We start from the raw sequence: 19,386 nt of genomic DNA on the forward strand, positions 1-19,386 counted from the left end.
GAGAATCGTGACACTTCCTCAACTCTGGTTCAACCCTTCCTTTCAGAGTCTTAAAAAAAAGCAAAGTAAACTCTTCTTTTATCACAAGTTTTAAATGTAGTTTATTCTCATTACAGTGATGATCTTAAGGAAGTTTCAGCTGACACTGGGATTTATATACAGCAGTCAAAGATGAACAGTTAACCTTTTAGCTTGTGGCTAATCTTCCCCGTTCAGCTTCACTGCAAACCAGTGTTAGAGTGTTAGTTTCAACAGCAATTTCAAAGCCAGTCAATTCTGAGTCTTTGATTAAAATGTTCATTAGTTTTAGTCATGTTAATCTCAGTGTTCACCACAGCTAGAAGTTTCATTACTTTTGCGTTACTTCTGGTCACCTGACATCTTCTGTAACTTGACTGCTAATGAATAATAAACCCGCTCTGTGGGGGTGAGCGTTGTCATCTTGGAGGATAAAGTTCGGTCTCAGACTGTTAAGAGATGGGATCGCCGCTGGTTGCAGAATCTCATCTCGATATCTCAGCATTGAGACTGCTTACAGTGATGAAAAGCCTCCGTTCTCCGGCTTCCTCCCACCACCAAAAACATGCTTGTTAGGTTAATTGGTCACTCTAAAATCAGCCGTAGGTGTGAGTGTGCCTAGTTGTCTGTCCCTGTCTTTTAACAGAGACTCTGTCTCTGTCTCCTGCCCAGGGACGACAGATATGAATTAGCTAATAGCTAACTCTGGTACAGCTAAGTAGCTGTACATTGTCCCTGTGTCGATAGAGGGGTATGGGAAGATAGTTCTCCCCTTCAATGCAGATGTCTGGTTACCGCTGGTACAAGGCCTGCGTGTACTCCTCAAACACCTGCTTGTACCCTCAGGAAATGCAAATTTGAAACTTGAGCAGGGGTCCCGTGGCAAACTGCAATTGCCGTGCAATTGACTGCCGACCAGTCCAGGGTAAACCTTGCCTCTCGCCCAATAACAGCTGGGATAGGCTCCACTCCCCCCAATGGGATATGAGGTATAGCAAATGGATGGATGCAGCAATCAGGATCGCGTCTTCTCCACACTTTGACTGTATAATACAGCTGCCATAGGCAGAATCTGGACTCATCGCTGAACATTATGTTCCTCCACATGTTCAGGTGCCAGTGCACGTGTTCCTGTACCAGCGCAAACGGGACTCATGGTGGCAGGTCTCCTGGCAGCCCTATGAGACCGGAGATTGGCTGCTACAGTCAGTCCTGGTTTATCTGGGCAGAGAGCCGTCAGCCATATCGCCCTGCAAACCTTGACTGCAAATCTGTAGAAGACAGCCTATGGTTCCTAGTGCTGACCGGGTGAGGGGAGGTCTTTTTGAGGTGTTGTCTTTTTGGAACGCACACTTCGCAGCCAGTCTCTGACATCCCCCATCATATGGAACTTGGCCTCAGTTTGGAGATGGTACGAGAGTTTTCCTAATAACGCTGCAACTAGGTTTTGCAGAAAAATCACCCTACAGCATGGGCCCCGATCCAGATCAGTTAAATGTGGCATGCTGATTAAAACGTCAAAATACACGATAAAATTCAAAATCACAAGTTTTAAAAGTCAGAAAGGTCAAAATTTTGGATTAAAAGTCAAAGTGAGGAGTTGAAAAGGTAAAAACGTGACATAAAATTTGAAATCATTAATTTAAAAGGTCAAAAGATGACTTACAATGTAAAATTGTGAATCTTAAAGGTTGAAACATGAGATTAAAAAGTCAAAATTAAGAATTGAAAATGTCAAAAAATGAAATAAAGGGTCCAACTATAACTTTAGGTCATAATTGTGAGATGCAAAATGAAAATATAAAATAAAAACACACATTTGTTTTCCCATGCTCCTGACTATCAGATTATTTCTATTCTTTACTGTACCCGATGTTATGACTTAACGAGACTATTTGAAACCGTCAGGGATAAGTTTACATTTTTAGAATGGAGTAAATCTGCAGACCTCATGCTGGTGGGCCAGTTATGGTAAGAATATGATATGACCTTCGGGGACAGGTATAACTGAACCATGGGCCAGATTTGCCTGCCAGACCTTGAGTTTGACACCCCTGACCTACATGTACAACAGGAGCATGGAGTAAACAAATCCCTAACTGATCCAGGAGACAGACATGAGCTGGAGTCCATGGAGGAGGGAGAGATACAGCAGAGTGGTTCAGATGAGGATATCTGAGTGGAGTGGAGATTTGAACACTTCTTTGAATTTGTAATGCAAAAGGATGAGAATGTGACACTGAAGTTTAAACTGTGTCCAGACCAGAAAGAGTTATCCACTGCTGTGAACTCCACAACAAATCTTGACAAACATTTTCAAAGGCAGCAACACAAAGCTAGAGGCTAAAGACCCCCAGAGCCTGAGTGAGGCTGAAGATAACTGCATGATGCTGAAACCTACCAGGCAGACAAAGCTGGATTTTCAACATCAGTAACAGGTAAGCACTTAAGGTAAGCAATTAAGAGCAGAGATCTTGTGTAAGTCCTTAGTAGGAGGAGGATTAGTTCTGATTATGGTGTGTAGAATAATCAGGAGACAGTGACGTCTGTGTTGACTTTACAAACACGACTTGACTCAACATATCACATGACAGTGTGTTTTTCTTTATTATGCAATCATATATTTATTACTTTAATTATGATTAGAATTTATCCGTCTTTTACACTGTTTTCTAGTCCGGCGGTGCATTTGTGACAGTTTCCAAAGAAAGACGAAGAAGCACAGAGGAAGTCAAATGTGTGAAAACTGTTGGTTATGATAAGCACTTGCAAATGTCACTTCTCCTATGAAGGTGATGTTTCGTTGTAAACTGAGAGGTTTCATAGCAAACATTAACAAACAGGTGCAGTCAGACTCCTCAAAGTCCTGAAGTTCCATGGTTTCACAAGAACCACAGATAAGATCTTTCATTAGTCTGAGATCTGTGGGTTCCTCACGACTGCCTTTTCTGAGAGCTGAAGGGGAAGTTAAGTTAAGTCAGTTAAGTCATACTTTATTAATCCCTGAAGGGACATTCACAGTTTACACTCTAGTGTTAAGTACTTTAGTGAGAACTAGTGGACAACATTAGCAGAGCTCTGTTGACACAATTTTAGCAACTCTGAAGTTTTTTGTCAGTCAGACTTGTAGCAGCAGAAATGTGAACATTAGTAAAGAGAATCACATTTGATTTTTTTTTTTGCAAGTTCTTCACGTCCTCAGTGAGATCGTTTTCCCCTGAAAAGAACTGATAACCTGGGGCAGTGATAGTCCAGCACAGGCCGATTCAATAAGTGGCCTGGAGGCCACATGTGCAAGTGCAAGTGGCCCAGCTGGTGTTCATGCCAGAGATGCAGAGGGCAACCTGTCTCCCAAGTTTTCATAAATTCCCACAGTACTTCAGACCGTAAATGCAACAGTCTACCTACAATGCACTGCGTTGTTTTAAAGTGTGGCTAGCAATGCTGACAGAAGTAGCCCCAAGATACTGAACATAAAACATTTCCTTTGCAACTGTAGCTACAACTGTACAAATTTAGTTTTCATGCACATGAAGATATGCCTGGGCAAGATGTGACCAAAATCATTATTTACAGAATTTTATTTCATTGTTTCATTCTATCTATTTGTTTTTATTCACGTGAAAAAAAAACATTTCTACTACCTGGCGTTATGTTCAAATACAGCTCTGGTGTTGTGTTTTTATGCACTTTTGATGTCCTTTTGCCATGTTGCCACATTTAAAAGGGAGACTATAAATAAAAAGTGCATATTCTTCATTTCAATTTGACATTACCAGCTGCTTACTGGGCGCTGAACATGTCTGGTCCGGCTACATTTCTTGATTTTAAAATTTAAGTTAAGTCATACTTTATTAATCCCCGAAGGGAAATTCACAGTTTACACTCTAATGTTATACATTCTACACACACATAGGCTGAATTACATGCAAATACATGATCCCCATGGACATGCACTGATAGAGAGATGTTAGAGTGATGGCACTGCTGGTCTTGTTGAAGCGCTGCCATAAGCTGTTTGGGGTTCAGTACCTTTCTCAAGGGCGCTTCAACAGTGCTCAGGAAGTGACCTGGCAACTCTCCAGACTTGAACAGGCGACCCTCCAATCCCCAGCCCAAGTCCTTCCAGACTGAGCTACTGCCTCCTCCATTTTGCCCAAATTTGGCCTGTTTGGAAGGTAAACAGGAAGTGCAAAGGACAGAAGCTTTGACTTCATGAGGAGTCTGCCTGTATGTGAGCCCATGCAAGTCAGTATTCAGTAGGGCTGGGTGATTACGGCACAAATCAAAATCATGATAATTGGAACTTTTTACTTTGATTATCCATCTGCTTAACAGTTTAGATAAATAACAAATTTAAAAAATTTACGTAGACTTGGATTTTTGGCCATCTGGGGCCACCGCCTCATATAGGCGAGGGTGGAGCTTCAAAGGATGGGGCTGTGGGAGTCCACCAAAAGAATGGGTTGCTGACCAGGCTCTGAGCAGCTGATGCATCATCTAGTCAAATCCTGTCCAGAGCTGCACACAGTGTTGCCATCAACAAACAGGCCCCTTCCCCTGGCTCAGTGCTGAGAGGACTTCCCTGGGAAGTCTCCAGGGAACCATCCATGGCCTCCACACTTACTGGTTCCTCCTCCTGGAACTGATTAAGTGAGGGGTCCTTCTTGGGGCAGAACACAGTCTTATGCCCACCCTGAAACTGAGTTTGAGGCCACAGTTCGTGTAGCTGTTGAGTGACCCAGTGCAAAACAAGGATGCTCAAAAAACTCAAGACAGGAAAGGAATGATAGCTACGCAGCCCCCGCATTAGAGGGCGATAATTTACACTCCAACAAAAAGTTACAGGCAGACTGTAAACACCAAACAACACAAAGCATGCTTACCTTTCCCTGAGCTGCAGAATTAAGAACCACAATACGGACATTATGGAGCGATTAACCAGCAATATATGCTAGGTTGGGGGTCCAGGACCCCCTGTTCCGTAACCACTTGGGACTCTTTTGCCCCTCCCAAGTGGCTCTCTGCATCTGTGCCAGAAATTCGAAATCTGAATTCTGGTTTAGCACAGCAAGAGGAAAGGAGGAATGTGGAAATGATCATCTTTGATAACTTTCATACTAAACCAGTGTGTCCCTCAGGCCCTACGAGGACGTTAATGGTGAGAACGTTAAAAACAGCTTGAAAGACATTTAACAGCATCAGTCAGGTGAAGAAAGAGAGAAGGACGCAGGTAAGCTCTCGTTTTATTTTGATTCCCTACTCTGCTGCTGTGAAGTCGTGATTATCATTCAGAAGATTGATAAATTTGATGTTGATTTGAATATTTCTGGTGTGAAATGAATGTAAGGTATAGTGTACGAGTGTGCTTGTGTTGTAAAAGATGAGATTGTTGATGTTTGAGCTGAAAATGTCATGTGTGTTAATGCGGCGCTGTCCATGGTGCTGACATGTCACCCAGAGAGAAGGAAAAAAGCTGTAAACAGCTGATTCTACTCTCTCTATTGCTCCAGTTTGTCCTTCTGATTGTATTGTTGATGCAGTCTGTAAGCAACCCCTTGCTGAAAGATGGTCTGGCTCTCAAACTGATGTTTCAGTCAATTTTTATTTCTTACGCCTTTCCTTCCATTTTGAGCTGAAAATACCGTAAGAGCTAAAAGAAAACAAAACAAAATATTACTATACATGTACAGTAAACATATATCATTTTAGCTCTAGTAAATATTTCACATTTGTAAAAAAGGACTTTTAATGTTATGTCATTTTATCCTTTAATAGTTAATATGACATTAGCTTATTTATTTCAAAATGAATTGTATCTTTCCCTTTTTGTACGTAACAATTTCACATTAGAATGCACCAAGCGAACATAAACAACTCAAACAAAATATTAGATCAGTCCCTTTTAAGTCTCAATCAATATGAAATGCTTTTGACCTTATTTATGCACATTTTCACTTGTATTTCGCACATACAACACAAACACACACATTAACCGGACTGCGTTATAGTAATGAGAAATGCAGAAACTTGCTAGCTCATGTGCTAAAGTTAAACAAAACTACTATTCAGCACCTAAAAGTAGCTCTATAATGTTGAAAATGTAGTACAATAAAGCACAAACCTTGTTCCCCAAACAGCAGGGTGCTTAACCAGAAAAATCGCTATTGTTTATGTCTTAATGATTCATATTTTACGCAGCATTCTCCGTTTTCAGATCGTCTCTTACTTTACTTCCTGTTTGTTACTTTTCAGAATAAAAGCCTCATGTTACAGACATAATAAAAGGCAGTGATCAGAAACCTACGAAAATCACCTTCAAAATAAAAGCATTTGTAAGTAAGAAATGGGTCATTTACACAGTCTGTGACCCAGTCACCATGGATGCTGTTGTTTATTGATCAGGCCAAACGTGTCTGTCCTACTGTGTTCCTGTATGTGACGTTGACAGACAGCAGCATAGAGAGGTGGTGACCGTCTGACAAAATAAAACACAATAGCACTTGTAGATAAAATAAAAAATATGTATACAGTTGATTCTATTGTAGCTCTACTGTAAATTCATAAATGCATCAAAATGAAAATTATGATCAAAATGCCAAGTAAGAATGAAATAAGACAAAATGGAAAGTTATCAGTGTGATCAAACATATCAGTGGATGGTCACATACCTTGTGACCTTGTGAGTGAGCACAGAGACCATCAGGAGTTCAGCCACACGCAGAGCAAACATGGCCACATCCAGAGCAGAACATCCTGAACAATCTGTGGAGACAGAGCTGTTAAAGGAAGTGATTGGCACATCAAGCAACCCACATACTCAGCTCTGCTGCTCATCCCACAAATGAATGCTCCTTACTCATGTGGCTCCATTTCAAAGGGAAATAAACAGGCATTATAACAGTCTAAGATTCATACCAAAGACACATTTTTACAACAAAGAAATACTCAAGCAAACACAGACTTCCTTACTTTTTGTGCTAAGTTTATCTAAAGTGGATGTTGAGTCTGTACCGTGTGGTTTGGAAGAATCCTCATGTTCAGACGCCGTCTGTGTTGTCCCTGGTGGCGTGTTCTCCTTTGGTGTTGTAGTTGGTCTTGTTGAGAGTCTGTTGTCTTTGTCTGAAAATAAACAACAAAAAAGTCAATGTGAATTGATCAACCTTGATTCCAAAAAAGTTAGTACACTGTGAAATGACTAAATAAAAAATACAGTGATATGCAAATCTCTCTTACCTCACATCTAACCCAGCAAGAGAAAATATATTTACAGTTCCAACTGGTTAAATTTGTTGCATATTGGAAATATAAACACATTCTGAATTTGATGCAAAATAAGATAACAAAAGTGTGCAAGAGGTCCCTCACAGACTTCAACATTTGACAGTGGGACAGTCCTAAGCCTTCACAGATTTAGCAGGAACACGCCTCAAAGTCAGTGAGTGTAGACATTGGGCCACAACAGCTACAACAGCATGGCTTCACAGAAAAACAGGGCAGAGCCTAGACTGGCCTGTATGTTGTCCAGACTCATTGAAAGTCTGCAGAGTATTATGAAGCACAAATGCTAGAAAGCAAAAGAATTGCACTTTCAGTACTTCACCCCTCAGTCCACAGTGACTTCGGTGTTGGTAGAGGAAAAGGTGATGAAGCAGAGTTGTGAACAGGCTCCTGTCCCAACTTTTATGGAACATGTTGCAGACTTAAATTTCATTCCGATTTTATACAGTGTCCCAACTTTTTGGAAGTAGGCTCTGTAAAAATAGGTAAAGTAATTCTCACCTGGTTTGTCCTCTGAAGATGGAGGTCTGAAGGGGAACAGCTGATGGTTGTCATCAGCAGTCACTTCACACTGCAGTGAGTCGATGTTATGATGAGGCTGAAGGGTTAAATCAGTGTAGCAGTGAGTCTGTGATGTCCTCTTATCCACATCTCTACCCTCATAAAGCCACTTCACAGTGTTTATGTGTTGTTTAGATATCACATAGCAGCGTAATCTCTTTGGCTTTTTGCTAATTTCAGTAACTGGTAGAGATGGAGACATAAGGAGAAAAAGACAACAGATTAGACCGTGAGAATTTGTACCATACGTTATTACTACAACTTTAAGGCAAGTACTGTAACCAGTCCTGCCCACAGATCTGGCTGTACCCCTGAAAAAAATCCAGAGAATGAGTTTGTGATTTAGTGATGATATCAGTGTCTGTTGGATCAGTAGCATTGGTGCTAGCATCCTGGCTAACAGTTGCCTTATTAAGAGCTGAAAAGCATGACAAGCTATCATTGGGTTGATATTGGTGTTGAAATTATTATTTCATGCTATTTTTAACCAAGTTAACCATTCTATTGATTTTTGCCACTTCTTTTCACAGCTTAAACCATTTTGCTACTTTATTTAGCATTTTTGCCACTTCTTATAAGTACTTTTGACCCATTTTTGCCATGTTTAACCCATTGTTGCTACCTTTTTGCCCAATTTTGCTATTGTTTGGCCATTTCATCTCATCACTTTAAACCCCTTTTACCTCCTTTTAGCAACTTTGACCCTTTTGCCACTTTTCCGCCACTTGTGATCGATTTTGCCATCTTTTGCCAATTTTCACCTACTTTTGCCTTTGTTTGATGACTTTAGTGCCAAATTATGCCCTTATTTATCACTTTTAACCCATTTTACCATCTTTTTACAACATGTAATCCTTTTAGGCCACTTGTAACCCATTTTGGCTTAACCTTAGGTGTGCCTTAGGCAAAAAAGTTTGAAAACCACAAGATTAGACAACAGTCACTGAAATCAGAGTTCTTCTAATGATTCAGGATGTTGTAGAAATAAAACAGTCTGAGCTGAGAACAGGATTTAAATACTCACTGGTCAGAACAGACAGATAAACACGAGTGTCGTCGCCACGTTTCCCTCCTGATGTGTACTGCTGACAGCTGTAACGACCAACATCCTCATACATGACCCTCTTTATGACCAGAGAGCAGTCCTCTCTAACAGCCAGTCTGTCTGATTTAGATCCAGACCTCTGAATCTGCCCCCGTGTAACCAGCTCTTCTGCTGGGTCATCAAGGCTGTGAATCCATGTAGTACCTCTACAGTTAGGCTGATCTTTAAGGACGTTTTCACAAGTCAAAGCAACATCATCTCCAACTCCTACTGTGATGTGCAGATCTTTAATTCCATCTGCTCTTGCTGAGAAAAAAAAACATGAAAATTAAACTTTAATTAAAATAAATCAGTCTTGTTATAAGAGTGTAAGGATTATTCCTTTTTTTTTAAATTTCTGCCAAAGGCAGTGCTGCTCTATATATACTTCTATGTTATGTTATGAATATTCTTACCAGTGAATTGAAGCAGCACTGCAAGAAAACCAAAAACGTGAATCCATTTGAGCTCCTCCATCATGGCTCTCTGCCTCCTCTTCTGCTCTTTAACTGTCTGAGTCTCTAAAACAGTCCTTTTTAAGGGGGATGCTGAGGCGACTTCCTTTTACTGAGAATCGTGCCACTTCCTCAACCCTGGTTTTAATCTTCATTATGAACTTCTCGTAGTTTTAACAACTGACAAGCAGTGTAAACTCTCTTTTATGTAATCCCTGTTTTTAAAGGTAGTTTTCTCTCATTAAAGAGACTCAGAATGATCATAGAGTGATGATTATTGGGACATTTCTGCAGACTCACAAAGGTGCTCTGACTCTGCATTCAAAGAGGAGAAATGTGTCACATTTAGACCATGCATTAGCAGTAGTATGTGCAGAACAACCTTCATGCAGAGTGGGGAGAGAAATTTATTCTTACTTTGGTGAGACTCAAGTGTGTATGCATGCTGTGCAGGCAAAGAACCTCACTAACAGAGCAACAACGCCTTAAACCACCAATGTGGTTTGTGTCTTTAGAGTGTTGCATGAAGCAGCATTGACCTGTAGTCCACTCTGGTGTCTGAATTTATCAACATAGTGGGAGAGCAACTATGTGGGACCTTTCACCACCTCCTCATCAGAAACTGTGACCCAAATTTAAAGAAAATTTAAACCACACATATGTACTTATTTCGGGAATGTTGCAGTTCGGACCTTAGATGGAACAAAACATGATTAAATAAGGAAACTGCACAAATCACATCTATTTTTATTTTACAAAAAAGAGCTATAAGAATTGTCAGTGGAAGTCATTATAGGAATCCATCAAACCCATTATTTATTCAGTTAAAACTGTAAAAATTTCATGAACTAGTTAGTTACAGTATCCTGCACATTATGTACAAAGCTCATAAGAAACTAGAATGGCCGTCTGAGGCGGCAGACCCCTGCCTAAGCAGTGCCACCGAGGAACTCACGCTCCCATTGATTACTATGGTGTTCAAAATTTTGAAGTCCAGGAAAAACCGAACGGGTGTGCGGATTATCACCAAAATCTAATCGATTCTTCCCTGTCACTATCCCAACATTCCCTGAAAGTTTGGTGAAGATCCAACTTTCTGTTCTGGAATTATCTTGTACACATACAAAGAAAGAAAGAAAGAAAGATAGAAAGATACAGAACCCTTTACATAACCCCCTGCCGATTTCATCGTGGGTAATAATTATTGCCATCCTAAAATCGGCAAAGATTTGAAAAAAGAGAAAGTCGCTATGATTTAAAAGGAACAAAGATCTTTAAAAAAAACGCAAGATTAGAACCAAATTGATGGAACGTTGTGTTCCTGTGAAAGGAATCAGTTTATGGAATAATCTCGACAGAGAAACCAAAGAGTCTAAGTCAATAATTCTGTTTAAAAGAAATATTAAGGCTAGTATGATGAGAAAGTTTGAAGAAAAAAGGTAAATTGTATTAGGGGCCAGGGTGCCATAATATTCATTTTCTGATTGGTATTCTTACTTATTAAAGGTACCAGGATATAAGCTGCTGCTTTGACCTGCAGCTTGTGTTTTATTTTGATTTCTTACTATGCATGTAATGATTTGTTGATCATTTTTTTGTGAAAACAGGGCAGATAGTATAAGACTATTCTTCATTCTGCTCCTTTTCATTCAATGTGGAAGATTTTTACTTTGGATGTGAATTGGTTTTTGTTTTACTGAATGAAATAAATAAATTAAAAAACTAAATACATAAATAAAGTAAGTCCTCTGGTGTCAGGCCAGCCTTAGGTGCGAGTCCCCCTCTCTGGATAAAGCTACAGTCATTCTGATACTTGGAGAAGAAACTCCCATGTCTTTGCTTCAAGAACTGTCCAAGTTTAGTCTGTAGTCATGGTGGTTCATGAACAGTATGTGGTTTAATTTGGGTGTGTCATTCAGTTTTCTCAAAATAAAGGGGTGCTGTGGAAAGGGTGGAAGTTAAAGGTCAAATAATATGCAAAATACACTTTTTCAGGCTTTACTAGCAAAATTATGTGCCCTTGGCCTGTCCACAATCCCCCCGAGAATCAGACCCCCCTCCCCCATCTTTCAGAAAATGTTTGCTGAAACTAGTTTTTCTCAGATTTTCTCCTCATGATGTCATGTGGGTAGCCCCGCCCCCAGGTTCAGTTGGCCCTCCCCACTTGGAGAAAGTTCCACCCTCTTCCCCTGATCCTCCTCTCAGCTGGCAGCTAAGACGAGGATTAGGAGAGCCACATCCATTAAGCCACTTCCATTTCCTGAAAGGGGTGGAGTCAGGGGAGGACACAGAAACGGCTCGTTCTGAGCAGGGCTGAAACAGAGGGGTTTTTAGACGTGCAAAAATCCTATACCAGAGTGTTCTGTCAGCAACAAACTTCACAGGCATGTTTTTGGGACCTCTGAGACCAATATAAACTTGTCTTACAGGAGTCAAATATGTGACCTTTAAGCTTGTATTTTTCTTTTCTCCAGTTGATCCTGTCATTATTCTTCTGAAAAGAAAGAGGCAAGAGGAGAGGAGGAAGTTTAAAGTGACTGTTAAAGGCACAGTCTATCTTTTTTTGTTTGTTTGTTTTTTTTTGTAGTTTTTTTAACACAGTCCAAGACATTCTTACATCATTGCTGAAAGAAGTTAGAAGTTTATCTTTCTTTGTTCTACAAAAAACTAAAGAGGAAGAAAAGAATGGACGTGGTGGGCCCCACACGTGTGCTCGCCCAGGGGCCCAGAGCTGCTAAGTCTGCCTCTGCACATCTGTTATTAGGGTTTGTTGGGCACCACTATGTAGTTTGTCATGAATTTATGGCCTTGTGATGACCTGATCTGACACAATGTCCATCATAACATAAAGTAAGACAGTCTGACCTCTAAAAGAGTAAATCACGTGTTGAAGACACAAATGAATGAATACAAGTTTATTTAGAATAGGTAAGTCTAGAGGTATTACAGTAAGGTCTACACAAAAAGTTTTCATAAAACCACCCAGAACTGGTAAAAAAGAAATTTTGTTTTTTTTCGTATGATTACAAAAAGACAACACTTCCTCTATTTCTTACAACAAGCTCATTATATACTGATATTTCTGACATTGCTTGATTAATCAATTCTCACTCAAGGCCTACAAATAGTAGGATTCTGATTCATATTTTCGCACAACAAAAATAACTTGAAGTGGTTTGAGATGATGTGTGGATGTTGTTGATCAGTGGAGTGGAGACAGAGCTGTTACAGGAAGTGATCGGCACATCAAACAACCCACATACTCAGCTCTGCTGCTCATCCCACAAAGGCATGCTCCTTACTAACGTGACTCCATTTCAAAGGGAAATAAACAGGCATTATAACAGTCTAAGATTCACACCAAGATGTATTATTCCAACAAAGAAATACTCCATCAAACACAGACTTCCTTACTTTTTGTGCTAAGTTTATCTAAAGTGAATGTTTAGTCTGTACCGTGTGGTTTGGAAGAATCCTCATGTTCAGACGCCGTCTGTGTTGTCCCTGGTGGCGTGTTCTCCTTTGGTGTTGTAGTCGGTCTTGTTGAGTTTCTGTTGTCATTGTCTAAAAAATAACCAACAAAACAGTCCAAAGTACAAAAAAGTTAGTACACTGTGAAATGACTAAATAAAAATAAAGTGATATGCAAATCTCTTTTACCTTACATTTAATCTAACCCAGCAAGACAAAATATATGTACTGTTTTAACTGGTAAAATGTGTTGCCAATTGGAACACATTCTGAATTTGATGCAAAATAAGATAGCAAAAGTGTGCAATAGATCCCTCACAGACTTTACCATTTGACATTGGGACAGCCCTTAGCCTTCATGGATTTAGCAGGAATGCGCCTCAAAGTCAGTGAATGTAGACATTGGGCCACAACAGCTACAACAGCATGGCTTCACAGTAAAAGAAGGCAGGGCCTAGACTGGCCTGTATGTAGTCCAGACTCATTGAAAATCTACAGAGCATTATGAAGCACAAACGCTTGAAAGCAAAAGAACTGCACTTTCAGTACTTCACCCCTCAGTCCACAGTGACTTCAGTATTGGTAGAGGAAAAGGTGATGTAGCAGAGTTGTAAACAGGCTCCTGTCCCAACTTTTATGGAACATGTTGCAGTCATAAAACTCTGAATGTGTGTTATTTCCAACCAATACATCCTACCAGATACAACATTAAATATCGTGTTGTTGTCTCTACACAGTGTCCCAGCTTTTCTGGAATTGAGCTTTATAAAAATAGGTAAAGTAATTCTCACCAGGTTTGTCCCCTGAAGTTGGAGGTCTGAAGGGGAACAGCTGACGGTTGCCATCAGCAGTCACTTCACACTGCAGTGAGTCGATGTTATGATGAGGCTGAAGGGTTAAATCAGTGAAGCAGGGAAGCTCTGACGACCTCTCAGCGTTTTCAACAACATCTCTACCTTCATAAAGCCACTTCACTGTGTGTACGCAGAGACTCGATAACACATAGCAGCGTAATCTCTTTGGATTATTGCTAATTTCGGTCACTGGCAGAGATGGAGACATTAGGAGAAAAAGACAACAGTCAGATTAGACAATAGTCGCTGAAATAAGAGTTCTTCTAATGATTCAGGATGTAGAAATAAAACAGTCTGAGCTGAAAACAGGATTTTACAGGCTGCAGACCGTTCATCTCTCAAGGCCACTCACACAGTTCATCTGAGATGGCATACATCTCAGAATGGAAATACATGCTTTAACTCGCAAAATAAATGAATTAGGATTAAACTTGAATTTAGGCTTAGGGTATGGGAAAAGGAAAGAGTAGAGGTTAAAAGTAAAAAAAAAACTGACGTGAAAAACCCATTTACGAGTCATTTAATAAAACAAACATTCAAATGCATAAAGTGTAGCTTACATAGCTCCGTTAGCTGCAAAGCTAAGTAGATAACAATGCTACCTAGCAAATGTAGCTGATGCAACTAAAGCTAAGCTCACAAAGCAGCTATGTAAGCTACATATCTACTTTATCTGCATAACTAGTTTAACTTTAGCTGCACTTGTTAAAGCTCAAGGTTGCTAAAGCTAACTTAGCTATAAATAAAGGAGCTCCATGGCTAACATGGCTACATAGCCAACATAGCTAAAGCTAAGCTCACGAAACAGCTATGTAAGCTACACATCTACATTATCTGCATAGCTAGGTTAACTTAAGCTACACTTTTCTAAGCTCATGGTTGCTAAAGATAACTTAACAATAGATAATGGGGCCTTATAGCTAACACAGCCAGCATAGCTAACATTGCTAAAGCTAAGCCCACAAAGCAGCTGTGTAAGCTATGCAGGTACATAGCTACATAGCCTACATAGCCAGCTACATAGCCAACACAGCTAAAGCTAAGCTCACAAAGCAGCTATGTAAGCTACATATCTACTTAATCTACATAACAAGGTTAACTTAAGCTACACTTGCTAAAGCTCAAGGTTGCTAAAGCTAACTTAGCTATAAATAAAGGAGCTTCATGGCTAAAATGGCTACATAGCCAATATAGCTAAAGCTAAGCTCACAAAACAGCTATGTAAGCTACACATCTACATTATCTGCATAGCTAGGTTAACTTAAGCTACACTTTTCGAAGCTTATGGTTGCTAAAGATAACTTAGCTATAGATATAGGTGCCCTGTAGCTAACACAGCCAGCATAGCTAGCATAACTAAAGCTAAGCCCACAAAGTAGATGTATAAGGTATGCAGGCACATATTTATATAGCCAACAAAGCTAAAGCTAAGCTCACGATACAGCTATGTAAGCTACATATCTACGTTATCTGTATAACTAGGTTAACTTAAGCTACACTTGCTAAAGCTCAAGGTTGCTAAAGATAACTTTAAGTAAAAGTGTTCTATAGCTAACACAGGTAACATAGCTAACATTGCTAAAGCTAAGCCCACAAAGCAGCTGTGTAAGCCATGCAGTTACATAGCTACATAGCAAACATAGCCGGCTGAAAACAGGATTTAAATGCTCACTGGTCAGGACAGACAGATGAACATGAGTGTCGTCGCCCTGTTTCCTCCCTGATGTGTACTGCTGACAGCTGTAATGACTAATGGCCTCATACGTGACCTTCTTTATAACCAGAGAGCAGTCCTCTCTAACAGCCAGTCTGTCTGATTTAGATCCAGGCTTCTCAACAATCTTCCCGTTCTTGATCAGCTCCACTGAGTTTCTCTTAAAGCTGCCCATCCATGTAGTACTGCTACAGTTAGGCTGATCTTTAAGGACGTTTTCACAAGCCAATGTGGCGTCATCTCCAAATTTAGCTGTGATGAAAAGATCTTTTACTCCATCTGCTTTTGCTGAGGAGAAAAAGAACATGAATATTAAACTAAAATAAAAATATATCAGTTTTGTTACAAGAGAGTCTGAAGCTTATTCTTTTACATTGGTTTGCACAGGTGGACAAAACAGTTGGTACCCTTACATTAAAGAAAGAAAAACCCAGGATGGTCACTGAATTAACTTGAAACTGACAATGATAATAATAAATTAAAATATATTGAAAATTAACTGATAAAAGTCATGCATTGCTTTTGAACTGTGGTTGGAGAGAATCATGATAAAACAAACTAGCCTGGATTGGACTGATGGCACCCCTAGAAAAAATAAAATCTGACCTTAGGGACATGTTAACCCTCATGTGTCCCTTTGTACTATTTTGGGACAATTTCTTATGCCTTTCAACACCATTTTAGTTTGAGTTTTCAAGCCTCAGGCTTGAGCTTTGGCAATCTTCTGTATTTTTATGGCATTTTGAAACATTCTGTCTTAACTCATACCCTATGTCTAAAATGCACTGTGTAGAAAAATCCTGACATTTGTGTCCCTAGTGTCCATTTTGGTTCCATCTACTTCCATTATAATTTTAATTCTTTTAATTCTTTTAATCATTTTAATCGTTTAATCCTGGAGCCATAAGAATACAAAAACATGCATTTAATAAATGCTTGGGATTTTTCTTTTTTTTTTTTCTTTTTAAGTTGTAATTTTTTCTGTTTTCCACCAGATGGCACCATTTCCCTATTCTGGTCTATGGGGAAAAACATTGCATTTTTAGAATGTCTTATTCTTTGACCTCACCATACACACCCACACACACAATTGTTTATACCTTGCACTTTTGATAGCATGAAAAATAACAATGCATAAAAAACAATGCTGCTGAAAATCAGTGGCATATACCAGAAAATCTTTTTTTTTTGCCTCTGCATGCAGAATGTTGAAAACAGTTAGATTTTCATTGTATTCCCTATCTTAAACACCAGGGATTTCCATGACAGGCTCTAATAAAAAAGAGATTAAAATTTTTCAACGTAATTTTGTACATTTATTATTATGAGAGGGGTTGGTTAAATAAAGTTTGAAAATTGTATAAAATTTGAATAGCCTAACTTATGAAACGAGCCCTTTTAGTTCAAAAAGACACAAACAGGTGTAAAACTAAACAGATGCATGAAGCTTAAAGGGACTATTGGCAAGTTTTCTGCTCTCACACTTCCCATTTTTGAGTATGTATTGGTGTGCACTTTATCCTGATGTGAAAAACGAGGTTCTTTATTTCTTCCATGCTTGCCTGTATAAGCCTGTTGAGTCATTCATCTGTAAAGAACTCAACGGATGTCACGTGGGGTGCTACGTACGCGCACCCCCCTGCTCTGTTTGTCCCTGGCTACGGTGTGTAGAATGGAAAGAAACGGCGATGGAGAAGGCTGCCTCCGTGAGTAAATGAGCGGCTAGCGCAACCTTACCATCCACACAAACTCAGAATTAACATTAAAAATCAAACAAACAAACAAACAAAAAAAAACCCAGATAGTTTTATCTGCTGAAGCCCGTCAAGATAAATGAGAGCTTGACCGACGCAGGGGGAAATCAAGGGTAAATATCGGTGGAGCATTTGAGAAACAGAGGGAGCTTTGCTCTGTGCTTGGGATAAATACTGATCCAGAGATGGCCGACTTTCTGTAGAAAAAGTAGGGCATGACGTCGGGCCATGAAATACAATGTAGTGTTTTATGTTCTATAAAACCTATGCTAAATTACGTTAGCTTGCTTATGAAGATGCTATCCAAACAACGCTAACGTCACATTGCTCATTTAGTGTTTAATTTTGTTACTTCACTTACCTCCTCTGTATTCATGGTGCCAGTAAATCACCTTGGTCTGCGTGGGTATCAGCTGATAAACCGGAGGCTCATTCATGTGCAAGGAGTGCGCTGTCGTGGACAAGCAACACAAATCCGTAGTAGTTTGCCTAATGGCTGGCGGTGACTGATTTTTTTTCTGAAAGTTACATATAGCCTCTTTAAACTAAGGTGTTTCCTGTAATTAGCATCACAGGTTAGTCTGCCTTTTTTAAAGGGTGAAAAGTAGCAACTGTGCTGTTAAGTACCACACTGAACATGTAGAACAGAAAGCTAAGGAGAGAGTTGTCCTAGGAGATTAGAAAGTCAATGATAGACAAGCATGTTAAAGGTAAAGGCAATAAGACCATCTCTAAGCAGCTCCATGTTCCTATGACTACAGTTGACCATACATTAGTTTGTTTTTTTAAAACACAATTCAAAAGCAATGTCTGATTCTCATTAGCTAATTTTCAGTACATTTTTATTTATAATTACTTTTGTCAGTTTTAAGTCATTTCAGTGACCATTATGGAATTTTTCTTTCTTTAACAGAGGAGTACCAACAATTTTGTCCATGTGTACGTGAGTAAAAAGGCCATGAAGTAGCTTTATAGAATACTTCTGCCAAAGCAAAAACGGTTATAAATGTTGTGAATATTCTTACCAGTGAATTGAGGCAGCGCTGTAAGAAAACCAAATAAGTGAATCCATTTGAGCCCCATCGTGTTTCTCTGTCGCTTCCTCTGCTCTAAAACTATCTGAGTCTCTACAGCGGTCCTCTTCATGAGAGATGCCGAAGCTATTTCCTTTTCTGAGAACTGTGACGCCTCCTCTAACTGATGTTGGGCCTGGGTTTAACTCTGTAATGCCTGAACCATCAAATAATTGACAGAACATTCCAATTTTTGAAACTGGAGCCTTTTTTGGTCCCTTTGAACAAACCAATTTGTTTTTTGTTTTTCAAATATCAGTCTGCATATATGACTTTCACTTTGTATCAGATTTGATACAACTGGCAACAATGCCCAAAGTTTCGTTTTTCTCAACTAACGAAAATATAGTAAAAAACAGAAATAACTGGCAATTTGGTCATTCTTATTCCAAATAATAACATCATTTCCATTATCTATTATTATTCTATCATGCAGCAATGACAATTCCACCAATGCAGCTGGCAGAGTGGAAGAGGAACCTTTCAGTTATTTTGGCAGATTTTGCAGACAACCACAGCTTTTATTTTGCTTGGTGGTAGGCCTGAAAACAGTTTTTGTCTTTGTTCAGGCAAGGATGCACTCTGCATTTCTCTCAGTGGACATGGCAAAGTGACCTGTGCAGTGCTTGCATCTCTGTCAGATTTTCCAAGTAAGAAATTACCAAGGCCATCCTTTCTCACACCAACCCCCACCAAACAGCTGGGGTGCCCCCAGTGAGAAGTGTGTCTGTGCCTCGCACAGAGTCTCTCCGTGACTCTCAGTTGTGGTGAGGTAAAATAACTCATAGCACGGATGAGTTTGCTTGAAGGTTCAACATTATGTTGTCCCGCGTGCAGCTGCTTTGACATGCTGTTATTGTTTAGGAGGGGGCGGGCCGCAGGATGTTTGTTACGTGAGGCACAGATTGTGCCACGCTTTAGTGTACCCCCGGATCATATTCCTCAGGGTGCTTTTACATTAGGCCCAGTTGTTTTGAGCCGTGACGCTGTGCGATTCCTCCCCTTCCCCCTCCCCCCCGGCTCGCTTTCACACTAGCAACATCGAACTGTGCCCGGGCGCACTTGCGTATTTACTCGGTCTGAAACAGCAGGTGGCGGTATGCACATAGCTGGTTTACAAC

The 19,386-nt window shown here is 39.8% G+C and overlaps 1 protein-coding gene across 1 annotated transcript; it reads right to left on the bottom strand.

Moving 5' to 3' along the window:
• Positions 1-6,154: 6,154 nt before the first annotated feature.
• LOC121521708 lies at positions 6,155-18,285 on the bottom strand. Its single transcript, XM_041805852.1, has 8 exons — positions 18,218-18,285; positions 15,397-15,726; positions 13,662-13,913; positions 12,856-12,963; positions 7,801-8,043; positions 7,033-7,140; positions 6,690-6,783; positions 6,155-6,496 (listed from the first exon to the last, which is right to left on the bottom strand). Exons 1-8 carry the CDS (start codon positions 18,273-18,275, stop codon positions 6,394-6,396), a joined length of 1,296 nt encoding a protein of 431 aa, XP_041661786.1. The 5' UTR covers positions 18,276-18,285; the 3' UTR covers positions 6,155-6,393.
• Positions 18,286-19,386: the final 1,101 nt, after the last annotated feature.

This window comes from Cheilinus undulatus, linkage group 14 (genome assembly GCF_018320785.1).
Source record: "Cheilinus undulatus linkage group 14, ASM1832078v1, whole genome shotgun sequence".
NCBI lineage: Eukaryota > Metazoa > Chordata > Actinopteri > Labriformes > Labridae > Cheilinus > Cheilinus undulatus.